Source organism: Heterocephalus glaber, unplaced genomic scaffold (assembly GCF_053883595.1).
Source record: "Heterocephalus glaber isolate CG9 unplaced genomic scaffold, H.glaber_assembly_v1.0 deba00001720, whole genome shotgun sequence".
NCBI classification, from domain to species: Eukaryota; Metazoa; Chordata; class Mammalia; order Rodentia; family Bathyergidae; genus Heterocephalus; species Heterocephalus glaber.
In genome coordinates this window covers 7959430-7980191 of record NW_028258433.1, presented here as the reverse complement: position 1 = coordinate 7980191, position 20762 = coordinate 7959430, and the positions used below count along the sequence as shown (strand labels likewise).

The 20762-nt window shown below is 34.4% G+C and overlaps 1 protein-coding gene across 8 annotated transcripts in view; it reads right to left on the bottom strand.

The window, feature by feature from the left end:
- The window catches only part of Nbea (neurobeachin), a 702149-nt gene that overhangs the window by 117858 nt on the left and 563529 nt on the right, over positions 1-20762 (bottom strand). For all 8 annotated transcript variants that reach the window (XM_004854743.3, XM_087199596.1, XM_013075842.3 and 5 more), the window contains 3 exons: positions 9898-10015; positions 9592-9694; positions 3637-3752 (listed from right to left, as the gene is read on the bottom strand). In XM_004854743.3, the coding sequence (XP_004854800.1) occupies positions 3637-3752; positions 9592-9694; positions 9898-10015 (337 nt within the window). The remainder of the gene's footprint in view (positions 1-3636; positions 3753-9591; positions 9695-9897; positions 10016-20762) is intronic.

The following is a 20762-nucleotide window of genomic DNA, read 5'->3' as shown; positions in this document are numbered from 1 at the left end:
TAAAGCTTAAACCCATATTTTCTTTTTATTTCTTTCTTTTTTGTGGACTGCTTTCTGCTTTTTTTTCTAGTGAATTCTTGCTTATATATCAATTCCCAATTAAAATATCACCTATGATAAGGTTTCCTTGATCTTTCAGTTATGAGTAATGGCTTTAAATATGCTCTTGTTATAATAGTCAGTTCTTTTAACTGGAATTGGTGGTGTATATATCAATTTTTCTGACTACGCTATGATCTCTTCAAAGGTAGAATACACACTTGCTTCTGTAGCCAGTGCAAAATAGACTGTGTGACACACAGTAAATATTCAGTAACTACTAAAACAATAAGTAAACTGACATTCCTCTATATTTCTGTCACATTTGTTTCATAGCTCTAATTTAAAACTATTTCATGTCATAGATAATTATCACTTTAATTTTCCTAAAACTCCATATTGTATTTCTTTTACTCTAAAAGTACACTGACTTCTACAAGCCTCTTTATTATTTGGGTCTTATTCATACCTCCAATATTTTGTTACTCTCTGATCCAGCTAAGGTATGATACTTGTGTTTACTAAATACATTCTGCATATCCAACTGGCAGAAACTAGACAAGCTCTACCCTATTTTTCCCCAAGCACATTTTTAAATAAATTCCTCTTCTCTGCTGGCTTTTGCAGCATTCACTACTTATAGAAGTTTTCCAGGACTTAGTATCAACTGTCTTAAAATGTTCTCTTATTTATGCATAGCTTTTTTATGTGCTCTTATTCCCAATCTCTTTTTTAAATCTAATTGCTTTAGTTTGGTTTTTATAATTGTAAATAAAGTACTTAATAGATTCTTTTAGAAACATCAAAGATCTATATATTCTTTATGTCATCAAATAAACAGGATCTACTGATTTTAAAAAAAGAGACTCATAAATTCTCCTAGGGTCTGCAAGCTCTGGCTCAGAAATTCAAAGCCTGTACAAAGGTCTCTATATTGTTCAGGTGCTATCTTTAGAAGGGGTCACAATGTTATCTCTATCAAGATTTAGACTGGGTAATCTTTTCATGGTGAGACAGAGAAAGACTCCCAGAAACTGAGAGTATGAAATGGGCGGTGGTGATTATAAGTGGTATTGTATCATTTTGCAGGAAATCTATCTGACCTGAGTAAAATGCACTGGGAAGAGATGAAGACTGGAGAAGTCCTTTAAAACAATGAACTAGAGAACATTCCAAGAGGAAGACAGAGAGAATCCCATCTTAGCAAAGCAGAACCATTTAATATGAATGTCTGCTAGACTTGAAACTGAACTGGAAGTGAGGTATGCCACCCTGTTTTCCAGTTTTACATCCAATAGCTCCAAATACCTAGCACAGGCAGAAAAAATACCTAGCACAGAGAAAAAAATATTAAGCCCTATTAATGGTAGGCACTGAGTCTTCACACATCTTTCAAGTACACATAACAGATGAACTTAAAACAGGGAATATGGGAAAACTAAGGCAGCCAAATATAAAGAGAATATTGTCCTAAGAAATCAGTAAAGAAGCATGTAGCTGAAAATAATACACTACATGAACAAGAAGAAAGTTTTAATAGTTTAGAATCTTAAGTAAGCAAGAAGATACGGGTTTCAAAAAATGAGGTGTTAATCTGGATTCTGGCTGGTAAATCATATTTACAGAGATAAGCAATGAATAAAGATAAAACTGAATTGAAGTTTTTATTTTATATAGGAGTGATTACAAATGTTGATTCATTTTTGAGTTAAAAATAAGGGATGTAGTATAAGAGGTTTTAAAAAATTTAAATATATCCCTAGGAGAACTAATAAAAACATACCTACATTCTAAATCACTAAGGAGGTTGGCAAAAAATTTACTGTGGTCAGAAAAGAACAAAACAATATGAAAAGCAAAACAACAAACATTAAAAACAATAGCATAAAATAAGATAGTATAAGACCAAAGACATCAGGTTATTACAGCAGATGTAAATGTATTAAACATTACTATTGAAAGATTAAAAGTACAAGATAGAGGTAGAACTTAAAAATTTAGCATATGCTTTAGGACACAAAGATGGCCAATCTTGGATTTTCTCTTGCTTCTCTTTGCCGTTGCAGCTTAGATTCTTTCTGCTAAGTAATGCTGTTTACCTAAGTAGAGTTAACTCGCCTTATCTACAAGCTCTGCATCCAAAGATTCAACAAACCATGGATCAAAAATATACATAAAAATTGTGTCTGTACTGAATATGTACAGATTTTTTTCTTGTAATTATTTTATAAACAATACAATGTAAATACAATGTAAACAATGTTACATAGCAGTTACATTAGGTATTATAAAAATCTAGAGATCATTTAAAGTATATGGGAGGATTGCATGTATTGGGTAAACACTACACCATTTTTAAAAAAGAACTTGAATATTAGCAGGTTTTAGTATATACAAGGTAGGGTGGAGGTCCTGGAACTAATTCCCCTCAGATACTGAGGGATTACTTCAAAAGAAATTAAGTTCTTTTAATTTCAGATATTAAAGTTATTCTATCCGTATGTGTAAATAATGTGGTAGTTAAATAGTGTAACATATTTCTGTCTGAGGAAATTACTTCAAGATATATATGTATGTAAGAACACATGAATGTATGAATATGTGTATATATAAAAATACTAAGAGATTAAAATCCCCAAACATTGCAACACTTCAAAAAACATTATCCCTTTTTGTTGGTGAATCATGTTCTCCTGCCTGTTTAATATCTCTCTAGATCATCCATATTTAATATATAACTATAGTGTCCACATTAATACATTTGGTAGATTAAAATAGAAAACTATCATGTAATTATCTTTTTAAAGCAATTCAGAGCAGAACATTATTCTAAGTTCATGGCTATAAGCATTCATTCATAACAAAACAAAAATCATATATAAACACATTATGTGGCTAAGTGCATGTGATTGTAAAAAGTTTTGTATAGCCTGAAATATAGAAGCAAACACTGTAATTCAATATGAATAAGGGCTTTTGGAGTTTAGTTTAAGAAAAAAGAATGAGGTATTTTAATCTTATAGACATATATTTAACCACTGACAACCACTGATGTAGAAGAAAAACAAAGACACTACCTTCTTTTAATTTACAAGCATAGGAACTGCTGAGGTTGATGGCAGTTACTCATCATTTAGAAAATGTAATCTGATTTTTATTTTTATTTGAAGATTAAAAAAAGATGCTGTAACCCAATCATGCCATAATCCAGCTGACAACTATACTAGGCAGAAGCCTGTTGTTATTCTCCTGTCTCCCTGCTATTGCTGAGAATGACAAAGTAGTGAAATTACATTTTCCCATTATTATTTCCAGACATTCTCTGGCAATGGTTTGTTGATTCTAATAAACCTTCAGACAAAGCTGTCAGCAAAGGAAATGGCAGAAGGAGAGCAAAGAAAAGCCTCTTCAACAACAAATGCATCTAAAACCTTGGTATTAGCTTGTACAGTTTCTGATAAAGTTTAATGTGAGTACTTCAATATTTATTCTAATGCTGTATTTGAATTTCAAAGAGAAAAAGTATCATATCAAATTATTACCAATGATTTTGATGAATATAAACATATTATGAGCTAAAAGAATGAGACATCTTACCTGCTATAGTATTTAGAAACATCAAATATTCGAAGTTTGAAATTTCCCTTCTTTGCCAGCGCTGAGTCATGTTGGAAGATTTATAAAGCTGTCGAGGAGTGGCCAATGATATCCTCCTAGCAATTAAACATACCATAACAATCAGTCTCTTTTAATTCACAACTTTTAAAAATCCTGTATTAACATGTTATATAACATGTACTATATGTGATGTTATATTATATTGTACTATAATGTGTTTCATATCATTCAATTTAAAATAATTTACTATTTGTCCTTGGGTGAATTATAGTTATATATATCTATATATATATAGATATATATACAATATATTTTAATTGTTGAAATTAGCAATGTTTGATAATTCTATTATAGAAAAGATAATTACTCAGGATAAGCCAATTTGAAAGCAATTCTATTTGTAAAAATATATCTGAAAATGTACACTTACAAGTAAATAAGAACAAAAAATATAAAACCATACTCAAAATCAAGGTGGGTTTTTTTGGGGAGGTTCTTACTTTTTTCTTATTAGTATATGTTTATAATACACAATGTTTATATTCTTTGTGTGAAGTTGCAACATGTACATAACACACCTTATTTCCTTCCTGTATCCTCTTTGCTTCCCCCTCGCTACATCTCTTGATCCCCTTCCCATTTGAGAAAGCTCTAACTCCCTACTTTTTATTATTTTTTATTTGCTCCTTATTTATAATATGGGTTTCTCATTTAAGAGAAACCATAGTTTTTAAACAATTTAGAAAATCTACACCATGCTAATAAGCTAGGTAGGTATTTATTTAATTAGGTGCCTGTTTGCAAACATTTGACTTAAATCTTACATAACAATGGTGGCTGACACTGAACTTTTTATACCTACCTCCATTCATACAGTGTGCACACATGCACAGCCTATACCCGCACAGTATATACCCCTCTATTTATTATAGGTAGCTAAGCTAGACAGAGATTAATACAGAGTCAGAGAGGGATTGGGCTCTCAAGGAAGTCAGCAGAAAAATAAAGACATCAGAATTGTGGCTGGAGGTGCATCTGAAGAAGGCTAGATCTCAAGATAAAGTCACAATGGCCAGACTTGCATACTTCCTGTGATAAGCAGAATTTAGGACTATTCTGTAATCAGTATCACCCAGTCCATTAAATCCAGATATGTGTCAGAAACCTGGATGGGTGACCAGAACACCTGGATCCATCCTTTCCCCAAAATATTCCTGCTTTAAAGGCATAGATAAGCCAAGGTTAATAATGTCAGTCACATACCCTTGCTACATGCCCCACTTCCCTATTAGATCAATATTAGTTAAGTGCCTATATTCAAAATCTTATTGGTTGAATATAGTTTGACCCACATGTATCTACATTGTAAATTTTCTGTGTAAATTACCTCTGACAAAGAGCCTCCATGGCAACTGACACCAGACCTTTCCTACTCTTAACCTCCTTTGTTCTTTGGAACTCATTCTTCGATTTCAGAGGACACGAACTTCACACATCTGACATGTAGCAAATTGAAAGTTATATTTCTTCTATATCATAATGATGTTACAAACAACTGAGGACTTTGAAAAAACATACAGGTCCAGAAGAAGGGACACTGAATTGCTTTAAGGAATAAATCATGAAACTACAAATTATAATATTTTCCAGGTTCAAAGTATTTATCTAAAAATAATGAAAGCTGGCATAGTTTGAAAAGTATGATAGAGCTTATAGGATTCTAAAATGATCAATGAAAGTTTACACACTTTTAAAATTAATGGCACATTTAGTACTGTATCTCAGTAATTTTTTCATGTTGCTCTTTGGCTAAGAGAAATACTTAATGGTTCTGTTTATTAAGTAGTTAGTCTATGAAACTCAATTACTAGTTAATGTCTTCCATGGTTTAGATGTGATTTGACTATGTCCTCTAAAGATTCATGTGTTAGAAGCATGGCTACCTGTATGGTAGTTTTGAAAGGTATCGGATCATGGGAGGACTGTTGTGGGAAAGGACTAATGCTTCCCATAACACCGAGTGTGTTAGTTCTCAACAGAACAGGTTGTTACAACAATGTGAAGCTACTTCTCATGCTTGACCCCTTCTGCACCACTTCCTTTTCTTCTTCTTTGCCATGTTGTGGTGTAGCCAGGGAGCCCTTGCTGGAGACTGAACAGATGAAGCCATTTGATCTAGGACTTTGAGTCCCCCAAACCATGAACTGAATAAACCTCATTTCTTTATAGAGTCCCTAGTGTCAGGTATTCTGTGTAGCAATACAAAACAGATAGGCAACATTGAACAATTTAGTTACTATTTGAAAATACTCATAAATTTCAATAAAAATAATACTTATCTTTTACTCAATCACAGTTACTAATGGGATATGTGCACATCTTGGGCAGTACAGTTCCTCAAATCTTGGAATCAAATCTGACACTACTACCTCCATCTTCCCTGCTTAATTCTACTTTTTCAAAGAACTCGTTTTTTAATCTTTTACTCACACAACACAAATTTCACAAAGATGTCACTGAAAAGAATGCCTGCTATATAATATTGAAACTTACAGATAAAAAGCATTATGTATCATAATAAATTTAAAGCCATCAACTTTATAACTTTATAAATAGTATATCCTTTGTAAATGAAGACTCTAAAAAAGTGCAAAATAAACTATGTGACTCAATAGAAAATACATTAACTAAAGAATAATAATCAATATAAAGTCTACATATGGACATGTGTATGCCGGTAGTACATTTTTGTCATTGCAAAATGGTATTGTGCTTAGGATCAATGTTAGTTACTTGGATAAAGTACATGGAGTAGGAATTAACAATGTAAGAAAGATGGATAACATCTAAATCTAAATTTTCCTATTTGTAAAATAAGATAAGAATCCCACTGTTTTAGAATTATAGTTGTTTTAAGTATTAAATGAAATAATACTTATAAACTAAAACTCCAAGTATAGTTCCTGGACCATGGGAAGTATTGAGTTAAAAAGGTATGAATATTAATTAATTAAAGAGGCATTTATTAGGCTATGCTAGCTTAATGGAAATAGTCCATTTGTTCTAAACCTTTGCTCATTAAGCAAGGATCTGATTTGCAATGTGATCTACCTCCTTGGTGGGCTTGCCCAAGAATTGACTAAAATGATTTTGGAGTCAATTATTCTGGTAATATACCTGCATTTGAATTTGATAATGTTTTGTTGTTTAAAATTAGTGTCTTAGGACTTTAGCTTAGAGTTCCCTAGAGTTCTGCTTAACTGACAAAACCCAATGTCAAGAATGGAAAGCAAAGAATAACTCTCTACACTTTTGTTGTAGTTCTATCGAGATATTGGAGAGCTTCCTCTTATAGGAGACAGGCATCATCTCTTCCCTTCCACAATTCTCTAAATGCAGTAAGTCCATATACATACATGCATGCATGCTTATGGATGTACATGTATCTATTTACTTACCTATTTATAACTGTATATATGTGCGTACATGCGTGTATATGTGTATCTATAGTTTATAAAGTACCTTTACTTTATTCTCTCACAAGACTCTCAAATGTCCTTGCAAAGATATTATCCCTATTTTATCACAGATAGAGTGTCATTCCTCTTGCCTAGGGTTATTCATTCTTTCAACAAACATTTATTGAGTTCCCACTAAATACTAAGCTCTGCTATTGTCATTTGGTTTATAAGTGGCAGGTCTAAGCCTACATTCAATGCTCCCTCCCAACCTATTCTTCCGTTTTTAAGACTATATGTCTCAGAAAATAAAAAAAGATAAAGAGGCTTTATGAAATACTGAAGAAAAAACTAATGATCATTTATTTTGCTTCCAGTTTTTCTATCCAGAATGTCAATCTTCCAAAAGTCAAAAAGAGATCAAATATGGTTAAAAGAATTGAGACTCATAATTCACAGAGAAGACAGAAAAGGAGCTACAGGTTGCTTTAAATGAATTCAGGTTTAAACAAGTCTAAGAGCCCTACAGGAAATTACATAAGCCATTTAGAAACCCTCTTAGTGAACTTGAGGAATGATGGTCATTGAGTAAGATGTGAGGAGGCAGGAGATTACTTCTAAAAAGGAAAAAGTTAGATGTATTAGTAAGTTCTTAATGATTGTTCCTGGAAAAATTCTTGAATTGATGATTAAACAAATAGTTTGTAAGCACTTGGGAAAGGAAATAGCTACTACTCTGAGTCAGCTTCGATTCAATAAGAACAAATCTTGCAAAACTAATGTCATTTTCTTTGATAGATTAAATGGATTTTTTCTTTGACTTGTATTTTATATAACTACTTCATCATCTACTGATGTCTTAGTTTAATCTTATCATTCTACTAGCAGATATCCTGAGCATATGCATCCATGTCAGTGAATTGTTCTTGCACTGTAAGCTTTAAGAGAATAGATAAGATGTAATACAAAGGAACTCCAGGTGAATAGAACTTAAAAAACACTTCTGCAATTAGGCATTGTGCTAGGTGCTGTAAATTAAAAGACAAATAAAACACAGTCCTTGTCTTTAAAAATGTCTGTAACCTATTTAGGAGAAGATTAGTTTTCCTTTACACCTAGGTAGCACCCTGCCATAATCCTCAGGGATACAGTTCTTTATGGCAGACATTGCTGCTTGTCTACTCAAAGCAGATCTTTCTTCCTCAACCGAAACCCTCTTTTTTTTTCAGTTAAGATGTGACAAAGAGTGAAAGGCATATTTTCCATAAGTTCTAGAGGATCACTGGAATAGGCCAACAAACTTACTCCTCACTGTTTAAGAAGTGGCAAGTTCACCCCCTCCCAGCCAATGAGACTTATAAGATTGCTAGAGGTTGCTAAGAAAAATATTTCTTCCTAGAACAGAGAAGCTTAAAGAGAAATCTTTTGTGTTTTTTTCGTACTTTTATGTAGTTGTGTAAGATGTGGTATCTGAAATAGTAGTAGAGATTGTATGAGCATAGGCTGACTTATAAGAGTACTTATATCATTAAATCTCTGGACCAAAGCTGTCACTACCTTGATATCTTTTATATTAAACATATGCACACACACATGCACACATACACATGCACACACACACACACACACAGCTGAAAACCCCTACTTTAGTCAGTTATTCAGTTACCTGGAGCTAAAACTAGATTAATTTATATGAGCAACACATAAATACTAGTACTTATATTAGTACCTTTAATAAAATAAAGTTTTAAAATGATTCTTCTAAAACACTAATATTAAAGATTTAGGTAATGTTTAAAACTACACAATTAAAGACTATTAATCTCAATAAACTCTAAGAGTTTTATTACTTTAATAAAGAAGCATTTATAGATAATTTTTATAAAAACATAATTTAGGCCTGGGAGCAGTGATGCATGCCTACAGTCCTAGCTACTCAGCAGGCAAATTTAAGGACAGCTTGGGTAACTTAGCAATACCCTGTCTCAAAATTTAAAAACCTTTAAAAAGGGCTACGGACATAGCTTAGAGGTAGAGTACTTGCCTAACACATACAAGGCCAGGGTTTAATCCCCAGTACTGCTAGTACTGCAAAGAAAAAAAAAAAAGAAAATCCCTCCAAAACTCAATTTATATGCTATTATACAGCAATTAATTACGAACATTTTTGAGGCATTTGGCTTGTTTCCCATAAGTTTTTATCAGGAAAAATGTCTTCATCTATGATTATATCTATGATATGAAACCAGCTTTTTTACTTATTCATTCAGATAAGTGTTAAAATTCTGCCTTAATCATTTTTTCATTCTAAAAATAGCTGTTTTCATAACCTCTTTCCTTACAAATAACCCACAAAGAAAGAAAATTCCTTGGACCTTGAAATAATTGTAACGGTGCAACCATGTTTACATTTCTGTCATATTGAGATTGAAATATGTGAACAAACTATAGATAATGTGTAATACGATATAATTACCTGGCTTGTGGTAACCCATAGCTGGTCCCTACTCCAACCCGAGGCAAGCTATAAACAACTTTTTTTACTGTTGCTTGATCAGGGAAATTAAACATAACCGAGGCTGTGGTAAGAAGAAAAGAACATGATTTAGAAAACTGCAGGACAGCTAGCCATCAGTTTAAGAAATCATTTAATTTTGTTTCAGTGATAGCATACCAAAAAAAAAAAAAACAGTGGCAAAAAAGAAGAGAGTATTACAATATGTAAATGAATAGCATCCAAATATAAGCACATTTTTCATTCAAGTTATGTAAGAGAACTTACTTCGGTTTGCCATAAATACTTCCAGAGCAGTGTTTTGTAGAAGATAACGTCTTGAAAATACAGCTCGTATCTCACTGAACATCCATTTTCCATGAAGTCCCTCCGTGTATGCAAGAACCTAAAATAAGCATTTTAAAGGGAAGTTACAATTAATAAAACATTCACTTAAGTCTTTGACAGTATTTTAGACAGTGCTGTATTAAATACAGTATTCTGAGGATTTTCTTGATCATGATCTCTCTCAACATTGTCAACCATTTTGATGCTATATATTTGCAAAATATAAGTGAATTTAAGTGAACTCAGTTGGTTTATGAGGAAATGATAGAGTAGAAAAATTTTATATTTGTGGTCATCCTATGACTGAAAACAGAAAATGTTATTGTGTTCAAGTCTTGCATATAATTAATTGGTCTTGGTGATCATCTATGACATATAAGGATTGACTGAAAAATGCAGTAGATATTTATATTTAAAAAATTATTACAGTAAAAGACACATTGCCATCAAGCTCCCTCAAAATACTCCCCCCTCCCTTTGAATATGCTTATCCCTTCATTGTTGATAACTTCTGAAGCAATACCTCTTTTGTGAATGTCTTTACAAGGTATGACCAAAGATATGGTGAATGCTGCTACAAAGTGTTATCTAAGAGAAAAGCAGGCTCATAAAAAATCAGAGTGTGTCTTCATCTACCTTATTCACTTATCTGGCACTATGTGATTTCAGGGTCTTCACCAAAGTCAAAATGATCATGAAAGGTAAACATTTTGAAGCAATTCAGGACATCAAGACAGCCATGCCATGACAGTATAGCTAAAGATACTCATGAAGGAGGACTTCTAGAACTGCTTCAGAAAGTGGCAAAAGCAATGGGGTAAGTGTGTTTCTGGTGATGAGGATATTGAAAGTGATCAATGACAAGGTGTCTTTTACTATGATAATTAAAAAAAATTTAAACACAAACTATATTTTTGGTCATACTTCATGCACTGTTGGTTCCTTCTAAAAGCTCCACCTTTCCCTTTCTTCCTTGCTTAATGGAAGACCAGTCATTCCTAAAATATCCATTTGTCACCCTAGGCAATGGATCGTGATTGGTCTAAGCCAGGTGTCAGCAAACTTTTCTGTAAAATGCCAGATAGTAAATATTTTTAGATTATTGCAACTACTCAGCTTTGCCATTGTGGCATGAAAGCAGCCACAGACAGTACATGAATAAGGAGGCATGACTGTGTCCCAATAAAACAATATTTATACAAAGGTGGATGAATTTTGAATGGGGTTAGAGTTTGGCCGACCCACTGTGTAAACCAATTATGACAATGTTACTCACTGTTTTCTTAAATTCCCTTGCAATTTTAGGGAAATGCTTGACTCATGATTGGCTAATGAGAACACCACTGAAGGCAGGCTATTTTAGAAAAGCTGGTAAAGTAAGTTATATATAGCTGGCACACTTCGGTACCATTCTTGTTTCAACGGACATGTGGTGACTAAAACTGAAGCAACATTTGGATAACTAAAGAGGAAGGCCAAGGTCAACCTTACACAGATTTATGAGCAAACTTAGCAACCATTTATATCTGGACTTCTTGTTACATGATACAGATCAATCCTGATTTAATTAAGCCACAGTTGTTCACTCTGCAACAAACATATTCATTCTTGATAAACCAATGTATATTACAATACAGAAATATTTTTGTACTTGCAGAGGTATATTCTACTGCACTTATATTTATTATGGTGGAACAGAAACTAGTTATTGAGTTTTATGTACATTGGAATGTTTTAAACTTTATATATCCTTTTATTGGTACATTTTAAGTGTACAATACAATGAAATTCAACAATGGAAATTTGCACCTTTACATAATCTCTTGGTTCTTATTTTTTCCCCCTTCCCCTGCCCTCCCTTCAACCCCTCCATCCCTCCCTATTTACAAAGACTTTGTTTCCATTTTTCCATTTTCTCATATAAATTCCATTCCCTTCTTTCATTTCCTCTACCCCTCCCACTTCCCCTTCCCCTTTGTCTCTTTTCTTCCTATTTCACATTATTTATTATACCTTTTAATCCTTATTTACACTTTCATTTTCTCACACTAGAGAAACTATTTGGTATTTACACGTCTGTGTCCTATTTATTTCACTTAAGAATATTGCCTCAATGTGCATCATTTAGCAATAAATGCCCCTAATTTCTCCTTTTTTATGGCTGAGTAGTACTCCATTTTATTAAAAAAACCACACATTCTTTATCCAGTCTCCAGTTCATGGCCATTTGGGCTATTTCCAAATTTTAGCTATTACAAACTGTGCTGCTATGAACATGGGTGCACATATATCACTACGGTATAATTCTTTTAATTCTTTAGGGAAGATAGCTGGGTCAAATGGGACTTCCAGTCCTAGTGCTTTAAGGTATCTCCATAATGATTTCCACAGTAGTTGCACCAGTCGACACTCCCACCAGCAGTGGTACAGGGTTCCTCCTTCCCCACAGCCCCGCCAGCATTTGTTATTGGTTGATTTCTTGATAGCAGCCATTCTTTCTGGACTGAGGTGGAATCTCAGCATTTTTTAAATTTGCAACTCTCCAATGACCAGTGATGTTGAACATTTCTTCATATATTTATTTGTCATTTCTACTTTGTCTGAGAAATGTCTGTTCATTTCAGATACTCATTTTTGGATTGGGTCTTTCAATTTGGGAGGTATGACTTTTTTAAGTTCTCTGTAGATTCAAGATAGTAGACCTTTGTCTGAGGAACCACTGGTGAAAATTTTTTCCTACATTGTGGGTTGTCTCTTCACGCTGCTGGTGGTTTCTCTTGCTGGGCAGAAGCTTTTTAATAAGAGATCCCACTTGTTGATTGTTTGTGCTAGTTTACGGGCAACTGAGGTATTGTTCATAAAATCTTTTCCTACACCAATGTCTTCAAGAGTTCTACCTAACCTGTATTCCAACTGGTTCAGAGTTTCTATTTTAATATTTAGATCTTTAATCCATTTTGATTTTAGTTGAGTGCATGGTGAGAGATATAAGTCTAGTTTTAGTCTTTGGCAAGCTGAAGCCCAATTTCTCCAGCACCATTTATTAAAGAGGCTATCTTTCCTACAGTGAGGGTGTTTGGCTCCTTTATTGAAGATGAGATGGCTGAGTGTGTCTGGAGTTGTTTCTGTATCTTCTAATCTGTTCCACTGGTCCTCAGGTCTGTTTCTTCTCCAGTACTATGCTGTTTTTATCACAGTAGCTTTGTTGTATAGTTTCATGTTGGGGATTGTGATATCCCCTGCCATGTCCCTGATACCCAGAAATGCTTTTGCTATTCTGGGTCTCTTCTTGTTCCAAATGAATTTTTCAATTGTTTTCTCAAGGTCTGTGAACTATGCTGCTGGGATTTCAATTGGCATTGCATTGAATCTATATAGCAGTTTTGGAAGTATGGCCATTTTCACTATGTTGATCCTTCCTACCCAGGAGCAGGGGATGTCTTTCCATCTTCTGATATCGTCTTCAATCTCTCTTTTCAGAGTGCTATAGTTTTCAGAGAAGAGGTCTTTGATGCTATTGTGAAAGGAATTGTTTGCCCTATTTCTGTCTCAGTGAGTCTGTTGTTCGTGTAGAGAAAAGCTATTGACTTTTGTGTATTAAACTTGTATCTAGCTACTCTACTGAATTTGGTTTTTTTTTTAATATTGTTTAATGTTTATTTTAAAAAGCATCATAATTATCAACATCAACTGTTTTTTTGATATACAAAGGCTTCTCTGCCCTAGGAGCTTGGGATGACAGTGAATTTGGTTATTAAGTCTAGAAGACTTTTGGTGGAGTTCTTGGGGTCTTCTATATAGAGTATCATGTAATCTGCAAATAATGACAATTTGACTTCATTTCCTATCTTTATTCCTTTTATTTCTTCCTCTTGTCTAATTGCCGTGGCTAATGTTTCCAAAACTATATTGAACAGGAGTGGTGATAGTGGACATCCTTGTCTTGTTCCTGATTTTAGTGTGAAGGATTTCAGTTTTTGACCCTATAGTGTGATATTGGCTGTTGGTTTTTCATAGATGGCTTTTATCAGATTGAGGTAGAGACCGGCTATTCCAATTTTTTGTAGGGTTTTTATCATAAATGCATGTTGGATTTTGTCAAATGCTTTTTCTGCATCTACGGAGATAACCATATGGTTTTTGTCCTTGGTTCTACTTATATAGTGTATTACCTTGATTTATTTGGGTGTGTTGAACCATCCCTGTATCCCTGGGATGAATCCCACTTGGTCAGGTTGTATGATCTTCTTGATGATCTTCCGCAATCTATTTGCCAATATGTTAGTAAGGATTTTTGCATCCATGTTCATTAGTGAGATTGGCCTATAGTTCTCTTTTTCGGTTGGGTCTTTCTCTGCTTTGGGGATCAAGCTGATGCTTGCTTTCAGGAATGAATTTGGGAGTATTGCTTCCCTTTCAATTTCATTGAAGAGTTTAAATAGTAGTGGCAGTAGTTCCTCTCTAAATGTCTTATAGAATTCAGCAGTGAAGCCATCAGGGCCCGGGCTTTTCTTAGTTGTTAAGTTTTTAATTACATTTTCAATTTCATTGGTTGACATTGGGTTGTGTAGAATTTTTAGGTCTTCTTCGTTCAACTTTGGTAATTCGTACATATCTACAAATCTGTCCATTTCTTCTGCGTTTTCCATCTTATTGGGGTATAGGTTCTGGAAGTAGGTACTGATGATTCTCTAGATTTCTGCTGGGTTTGTTGTAATTTCAACCTTTTCATTCCTAATTGCATGGATTTGGGCCTTTTCATTCCTTTTTCTGGTAAGGTTGGCTAAGGGTTTGTCAATTTTGTTGATTCTTTCAAAGAACCAACTCTTGGCTTCATTGATTTTTTGTATCGTTTTCTTAGTCTCCATTGCATTGATTTCTGCCCTGATCTTTATAACTTCCTCCCTTGTATGAGCTTTGGGTTTGTCCTGATCTTCTTTCTCTAGCAGCTTGAGGTTCAGCATCAGGTTGTTTAATTGAGCTTGCTCTATTTTGCTGAAATGTGTATTCACTGCTATGAATTTCCCTCCTAAGACTGCTTTCATTGTGTCCCATAGATTCCGATATGTTGTATTGTCATTGTCATTTAATTGTAGGAACTGTCTGATTTCTTCTTTAATTTCCTGTGTGACCCATTGGTTTATCAGAAGTGTGTTGTTCAATTTCCATGTGTTTATGTAATTTTTGTGATTTCTTTTGCCATGGATCTCCAATTTCATCACAGTATGGTCTGATAATATGCAGGGGATAACTTCAATTCCTTTGCACTTTCCTAAATATGTTCTATGAGCGAGTATGTGATCTGTTTTGAGAACGACCCATGCACAGCTGAAAAGAATGTGTATTCTGATTTCGTGGGGTGGAACACTCTGTAAATATCTGTAAAGTTCATTTGTTCAAGAATTTGATTAAGTTGTAATATTTCATTACTTATTTTTTGTTTAGTTGATCTATCTACTTGTGACAGTTGGGTATTGTGGTCCCCCACTACAACTGTATTAGTGCATATATGACTTTTCATGTCCGTTAGTATTTTTTTTATATAGTTGGGTGCACTAATGTCTGGTGCATAGATATTTATGATTGTCATCTCTTCCTCTTGGATTGTTCCCTTTACAAGGATGTAGTATCCTTCTTTGTCTCTCTTAATCAGTGTGGGTTTGAAATTTACTTGGTCTGCAAAGAGGATAGCTACTCCTGCTTTTTTTTGGGTTCCCATCACATGGAATATTGTTTTCCGCCCTTTATCTTTCAATCTATGGGTTTCTTTTTGAATTAAGTATGTTTCTTGTATGCAGTATATTGTTGGATCTTGCTTCTTGACCCATTCTGCCAGTCTATTTCTTTTGATTGGTGAGTTGAGACCATTAGCATTGATGGTTATAACTGATACATATTGATTTACCATTGCCATGACTTTTTCTTTTTGTTGGATTCTCCCCTTTAGCTTTTAATTTCTTGTTGTGCCTGGTAGATTCATTCTGATGGGGTTCCTGAGGTTGTGATCCTTGTTGTCTTTTCCTAGGATTTTGTCTGAAATTTTTGGAGTGCTGGTTTGGTATTCACAATGTTTCTAAGGTGCTCTTTGTCATGAAAGTATCTTATTTCTCCATCAATTTTGAAAGATAGTTTTGCAGGGTACATCAATCTGGGTCGGAGGTTGTTTTCCTTTAAGCCTTGAAAATACATCAATCCAAGCTCTTCTTGCCTTGCGGTTTGTGTTGAAAAGTCTGCTGTGATTCTGATGGGCTTTCCTTTGCATGTGATTTGTTTCTTTTCTCTCACTGCTTGCAGAACTTTTTTCTTCTGTTGGATTTCTGAAATCTTAACAATTATATGCCTATGTGTAGATTTTTTTTTTTGATCAAGGCTAGTTGGAGTTCTATATGCCTCACTTACCTGTATGTCCAGTTCTTTTCCCCTGCTTGGGAAGTGTTCTGTCATCATTTCTCTGAACAGTTTTTTATGTCATCTGCACTCTCTCCTGTTTCTTCGTCGACTCCAGTCAGTCTTATGTTATTCTTCTTTGCATCGTCTTGCAGCTGCTGGATTGATTTCTTGTGGTCCTTAACAATTTTAAAACAATTTTTTCTTTTCCTGGTCACTGATTGCAATCTTATCTTCTATATCTGAAATTCTGTCCTCACATTGGCTCATTCTGTTGCATAGGCTTTCACTGGAGTTTTTAATCTCCTGGAAATCTGTTTGCATCTGTCTTATGGATTCCATTTGTTTCCTATGTTGGGATTCCATCATGTTCCTCAGCTCCTTTATTTTTTTTTTATCTGTGTCCTCTTTAGATTTATTAATTATGTCTTGCACTATGGGCACAATCTCTGTTGCTATGTGAGAAATTATTTCTGATTTCATTTTTTCCAGATCCTCTTTCATTGCTAGTTCAGGGAGTCTAGGTGGTTGAGTATCAGAGTGTTCCATCTCTTTTCCCTTTGGGGTTGGTGTAGGTGATCTGGAAGTCTGGCTCTGAGACTTGTTTATGTGTCTTCTCATTTTGACTGGGGGTTGGGGGAGTGCTGGTTCACCTGCATGGTTTACCTCCTCTGAGCTGGGAGCTGTGGCACGCCCACCTGGAAGCCTCCTCTGTTCTGGGAGCTGTGGCATGCCTGCCGGGAAGCCTCCTCTGCACTGGGAGCTGCAGAACACCTAGCCAGAAGCCTCCTCTGTGCTGGGAGCTGTGGCACACCTACCTGGAAGCCTCCTCTGCACTCTCTACATTGGATTTTTAAAAACTTTGAATATAAGTTATGAAGTTTCTTTTTATATTTCCTTTCTTTATGAAATAAAGATAAAACAGAAATATCATAATCTTTTAGTCTTTTTACTTTTTAAAACTCCCATTTCTACACTTTAATTCAGTTTTTGTCTTTTATTATAAACTGGAAGGTTTTTGGAGACAGTCATCTACTTAAATCCTGAAACATTTTGGAGTCAGTTAGATTCTTATTAAATCTTGGCTCTATTATTTTTGCTAAGTATAGGATCTTGGTAAAATGAACTTCACTTTATTTCTGTCTTCTGAAGAACAATGACAGCAATATATATTACTGTTTAGTTTAGGCAGAGACAATAAATGTAAAGTATATAGCCCTAACTACTAAGATTTGTTCAGACGTGAATATGTTCTTGTTGAGCATCATGTGACTTTCTTTTGTTTCTAAAGGCAAATCTTTTTATACATTTCACCAAAGTTCTGGTGATCTGCCACAAGTTATAAATTCTTAGTTACCTATAATGCTTTCCATATTTGAATTTCACAGACCAGTATAATTTTCTTAAAAGGGAAGAAATACTAATACAAAATTGATAACTTATTTTGTGTGTGTGAAGTAAGAAATACTTTAAAACAAACAGTTGAAAACTATCTTCAACCATGACTATTATTGCACTAAACACTACTCAGGCCATTTGAAAGCCCAATCAGTAAAATGAGTAAAGGACAGATTTTCCCATGGAAGCTGTGTTGGGAGCCTCATACCTACACTAGTATATCAGGAAGATATCTAGATATCTGTATGTACAGATATATCTCACATGTACATACATAATCATATTTTTACTCATTTTTGTCTTTGGAAACTATGATGTAATGAATATTTGATTAGGCAGGTAGCGCAAAGTACACAAGTTAGTTTGACTACTTTAAGTGCTCCATTTAAAAATAACAGCTGTGCCAATTATAAATTCATAATGTTTCAGGTTCACCTTAACCCTGAACTACTTGCTCTGTGAAAATGAATCTGTGACCTTTAAATATTTTTCATCTGCTAGCTGGCATGATGATGAACTCTGTCAGGAAAGGGTGCTGAAGAGACCACGCAGAAGGAAAAAATTTTCTTCCCTTTGGGTATGCTCACTCAGCAAGTCCTAGTCCAGGCCAGATCCTATGTGGCCTGATACAAGGGCTCAGAGGACACACTAATGAGCAATAGTATTCTCAGTCCTTCCTCATCCCTGGGAAAGTTCTGTAGTGGAGTGTCCTGGTGAGACACCACCTGTGTATAGCTTCACCAAATCCACAGAGGGCGAAGTTTTGTAAAGTTTAAAGGATACAGCTCCACCAGTCTCCCTCACAAGCTAGAGCGTACCCTGTCCTTGGGTTCTCTGATAGCCTAGGTTATGTCTGCTTCTTTTGTAAGCTGTTCCTATATTCTTTAGGGTTATCTTTGTTTCTTAGTAGCCATTTCCTTGTAACCCCAATCTTCTGTCATAATTTACATTATAATTATTTACATTATACTTTTCTGTTTAAATTACTGTGTGGTTTCTTCGTCCCAATTGGGTCCAGATTGATCCTGAAGCTAAATGGTATGGTAATACAGTGAGATTAGAGAAATACCACTGGGCAAGCGTGTAGAGGATAAAGTCCAAGGTTGTGAGACTCAGGGCACAGGGATCAGATGGGATACTACTTCAGGCAAGTGATGAAAAGTTTAATCAACTTTTATAGATTTCAGAAATGTAAAGGAATATCATTTATAGTTGATTAAATGCTGAGTTTATTGCATGTTCCTATAAAAATCTGGGCATCAAGCCCAGGTCTGAAATATGAACTGATACTATAAAATTGTTTTATTTATACCTTTACTGGTTGCATAATGTTCTGTAAGTTTTAGGATCTTCTATCATAACTCCTTAAGTTTTTCATTGTAGTCTGAGATATTTTCCTATATCATTTAAGTACTTTCATCTATGCTTCAGGTTTGTGGTTTTGTTTTCTTCATTAAGTCAACTTTTCCATATCATCTGGTTTGTGCCTGCCTGTTTCTCCAAATTATTTAATATACTATGAATTCTAATCAACAAGTACTAACTACTCATTCAGTTTAATTTTCTGAAAATTGAACGAACATAATTTCATTATATCATATAGGTCATAAATAAGAATATTAAAGCATCTTGAACCCAAATCTTACGGACCTTTGTGATTTTCCTATGCGATCACTGAACTTTTTTGAATTAGCTGCCTGATATCCAAAAGACATGAAATGAGAAAGCATCCACGTTACTCCTACGCCCTGAGGTCTGCCACATTCACCTGTTAGCAGATGCATGCAGAGAATAATATAAAACAAACGCGGCAGAACTTCCTTGTAAATCTCCTACCTAAATGTGTGCTTAACACATATTATCTGATGATCATGTTGAAGGGAAATAGGGCTGTCACGCACTCAAGTGTATCAGACATGTATAATGTTGTCAAAAACATGTATATGGCTGTCAAATCAGTTTCATCTTTTTTTCCTTTTAAGGCAGCTAATACTGTGCCACCTAAGAAGTACTTGTTTAGTGATGGCTTCACTGATTGCAAATCATCTTAACACATATATTAGGACAATTATTAAAAATACTTTTTATTTGCATATGAAAAACTAAATTTTTGCATCGTTATAATTTCTGTTAAAAATTGATATAAATGTTGCAGAAAGCTAGATGTGCCCTTTTGGTGCTCATGAGGTATTCACATTTAATTGATACTTGAAGTGTCAACAGTTTAATTAAAGGGCTTGTAATACGACATAAAGTTAAATCATCTCATTACTTTGACAATTCCATATAAATTATCAGTAGCTCAAGATTATAGGAAATATATCTAAGCTAGAATACTTCAAAAATTTCAGGTTCACATTCCCATGTGATCATCCACACTCTTCACATATGCCAGCTGAATATGCAGGATTCCAAGGCCTGCAGAAACACTGAACCACAAACTGGAAGAAACCTGCATTCCAAAATGGCCACTGGAACACTATATCCAACCAACTGCTGCTGGTGTGGCACATGGGGCGAGGGCTAGGGTGTGGATGTGGAACTCCCTTCTCATGCTCTCACCTGGCTTGGTGATGCTATTTCCCCACAAAAAGAATGGAAAAATACAAGATAGTAGGTTCTTTCCCATCTACTTTCTCACATCACCAATTTCTCACTCAAAATGAAAAAAGTGTACTTCTCCACGGTGTACTGACAGGGTAAAGGATCTGGTGAAGATGTAGGAATCGCAAACAAGAGATGATTCAAAGAATTGATGGAGGTGTTAGAAGTGTCTGCCCCAATGACTAGATTAAGAGAAATATCCTTTTACCAGTCTTTACTTTCACAGAAGACAAGTTGGGTCTAATTGGGCTGTCAATTGAAAGATAATTAAAAATAATTTTGATGATAAATCACTAGGTGATATTCAGTATAGACGTTGTAAGGCATATAAAACATTGAATAATACTGCTAGTATTAAAACTTTATATCCTTCATGTATGTGAACAAGATTTTCAATACAACTATAAAAAAAGTTA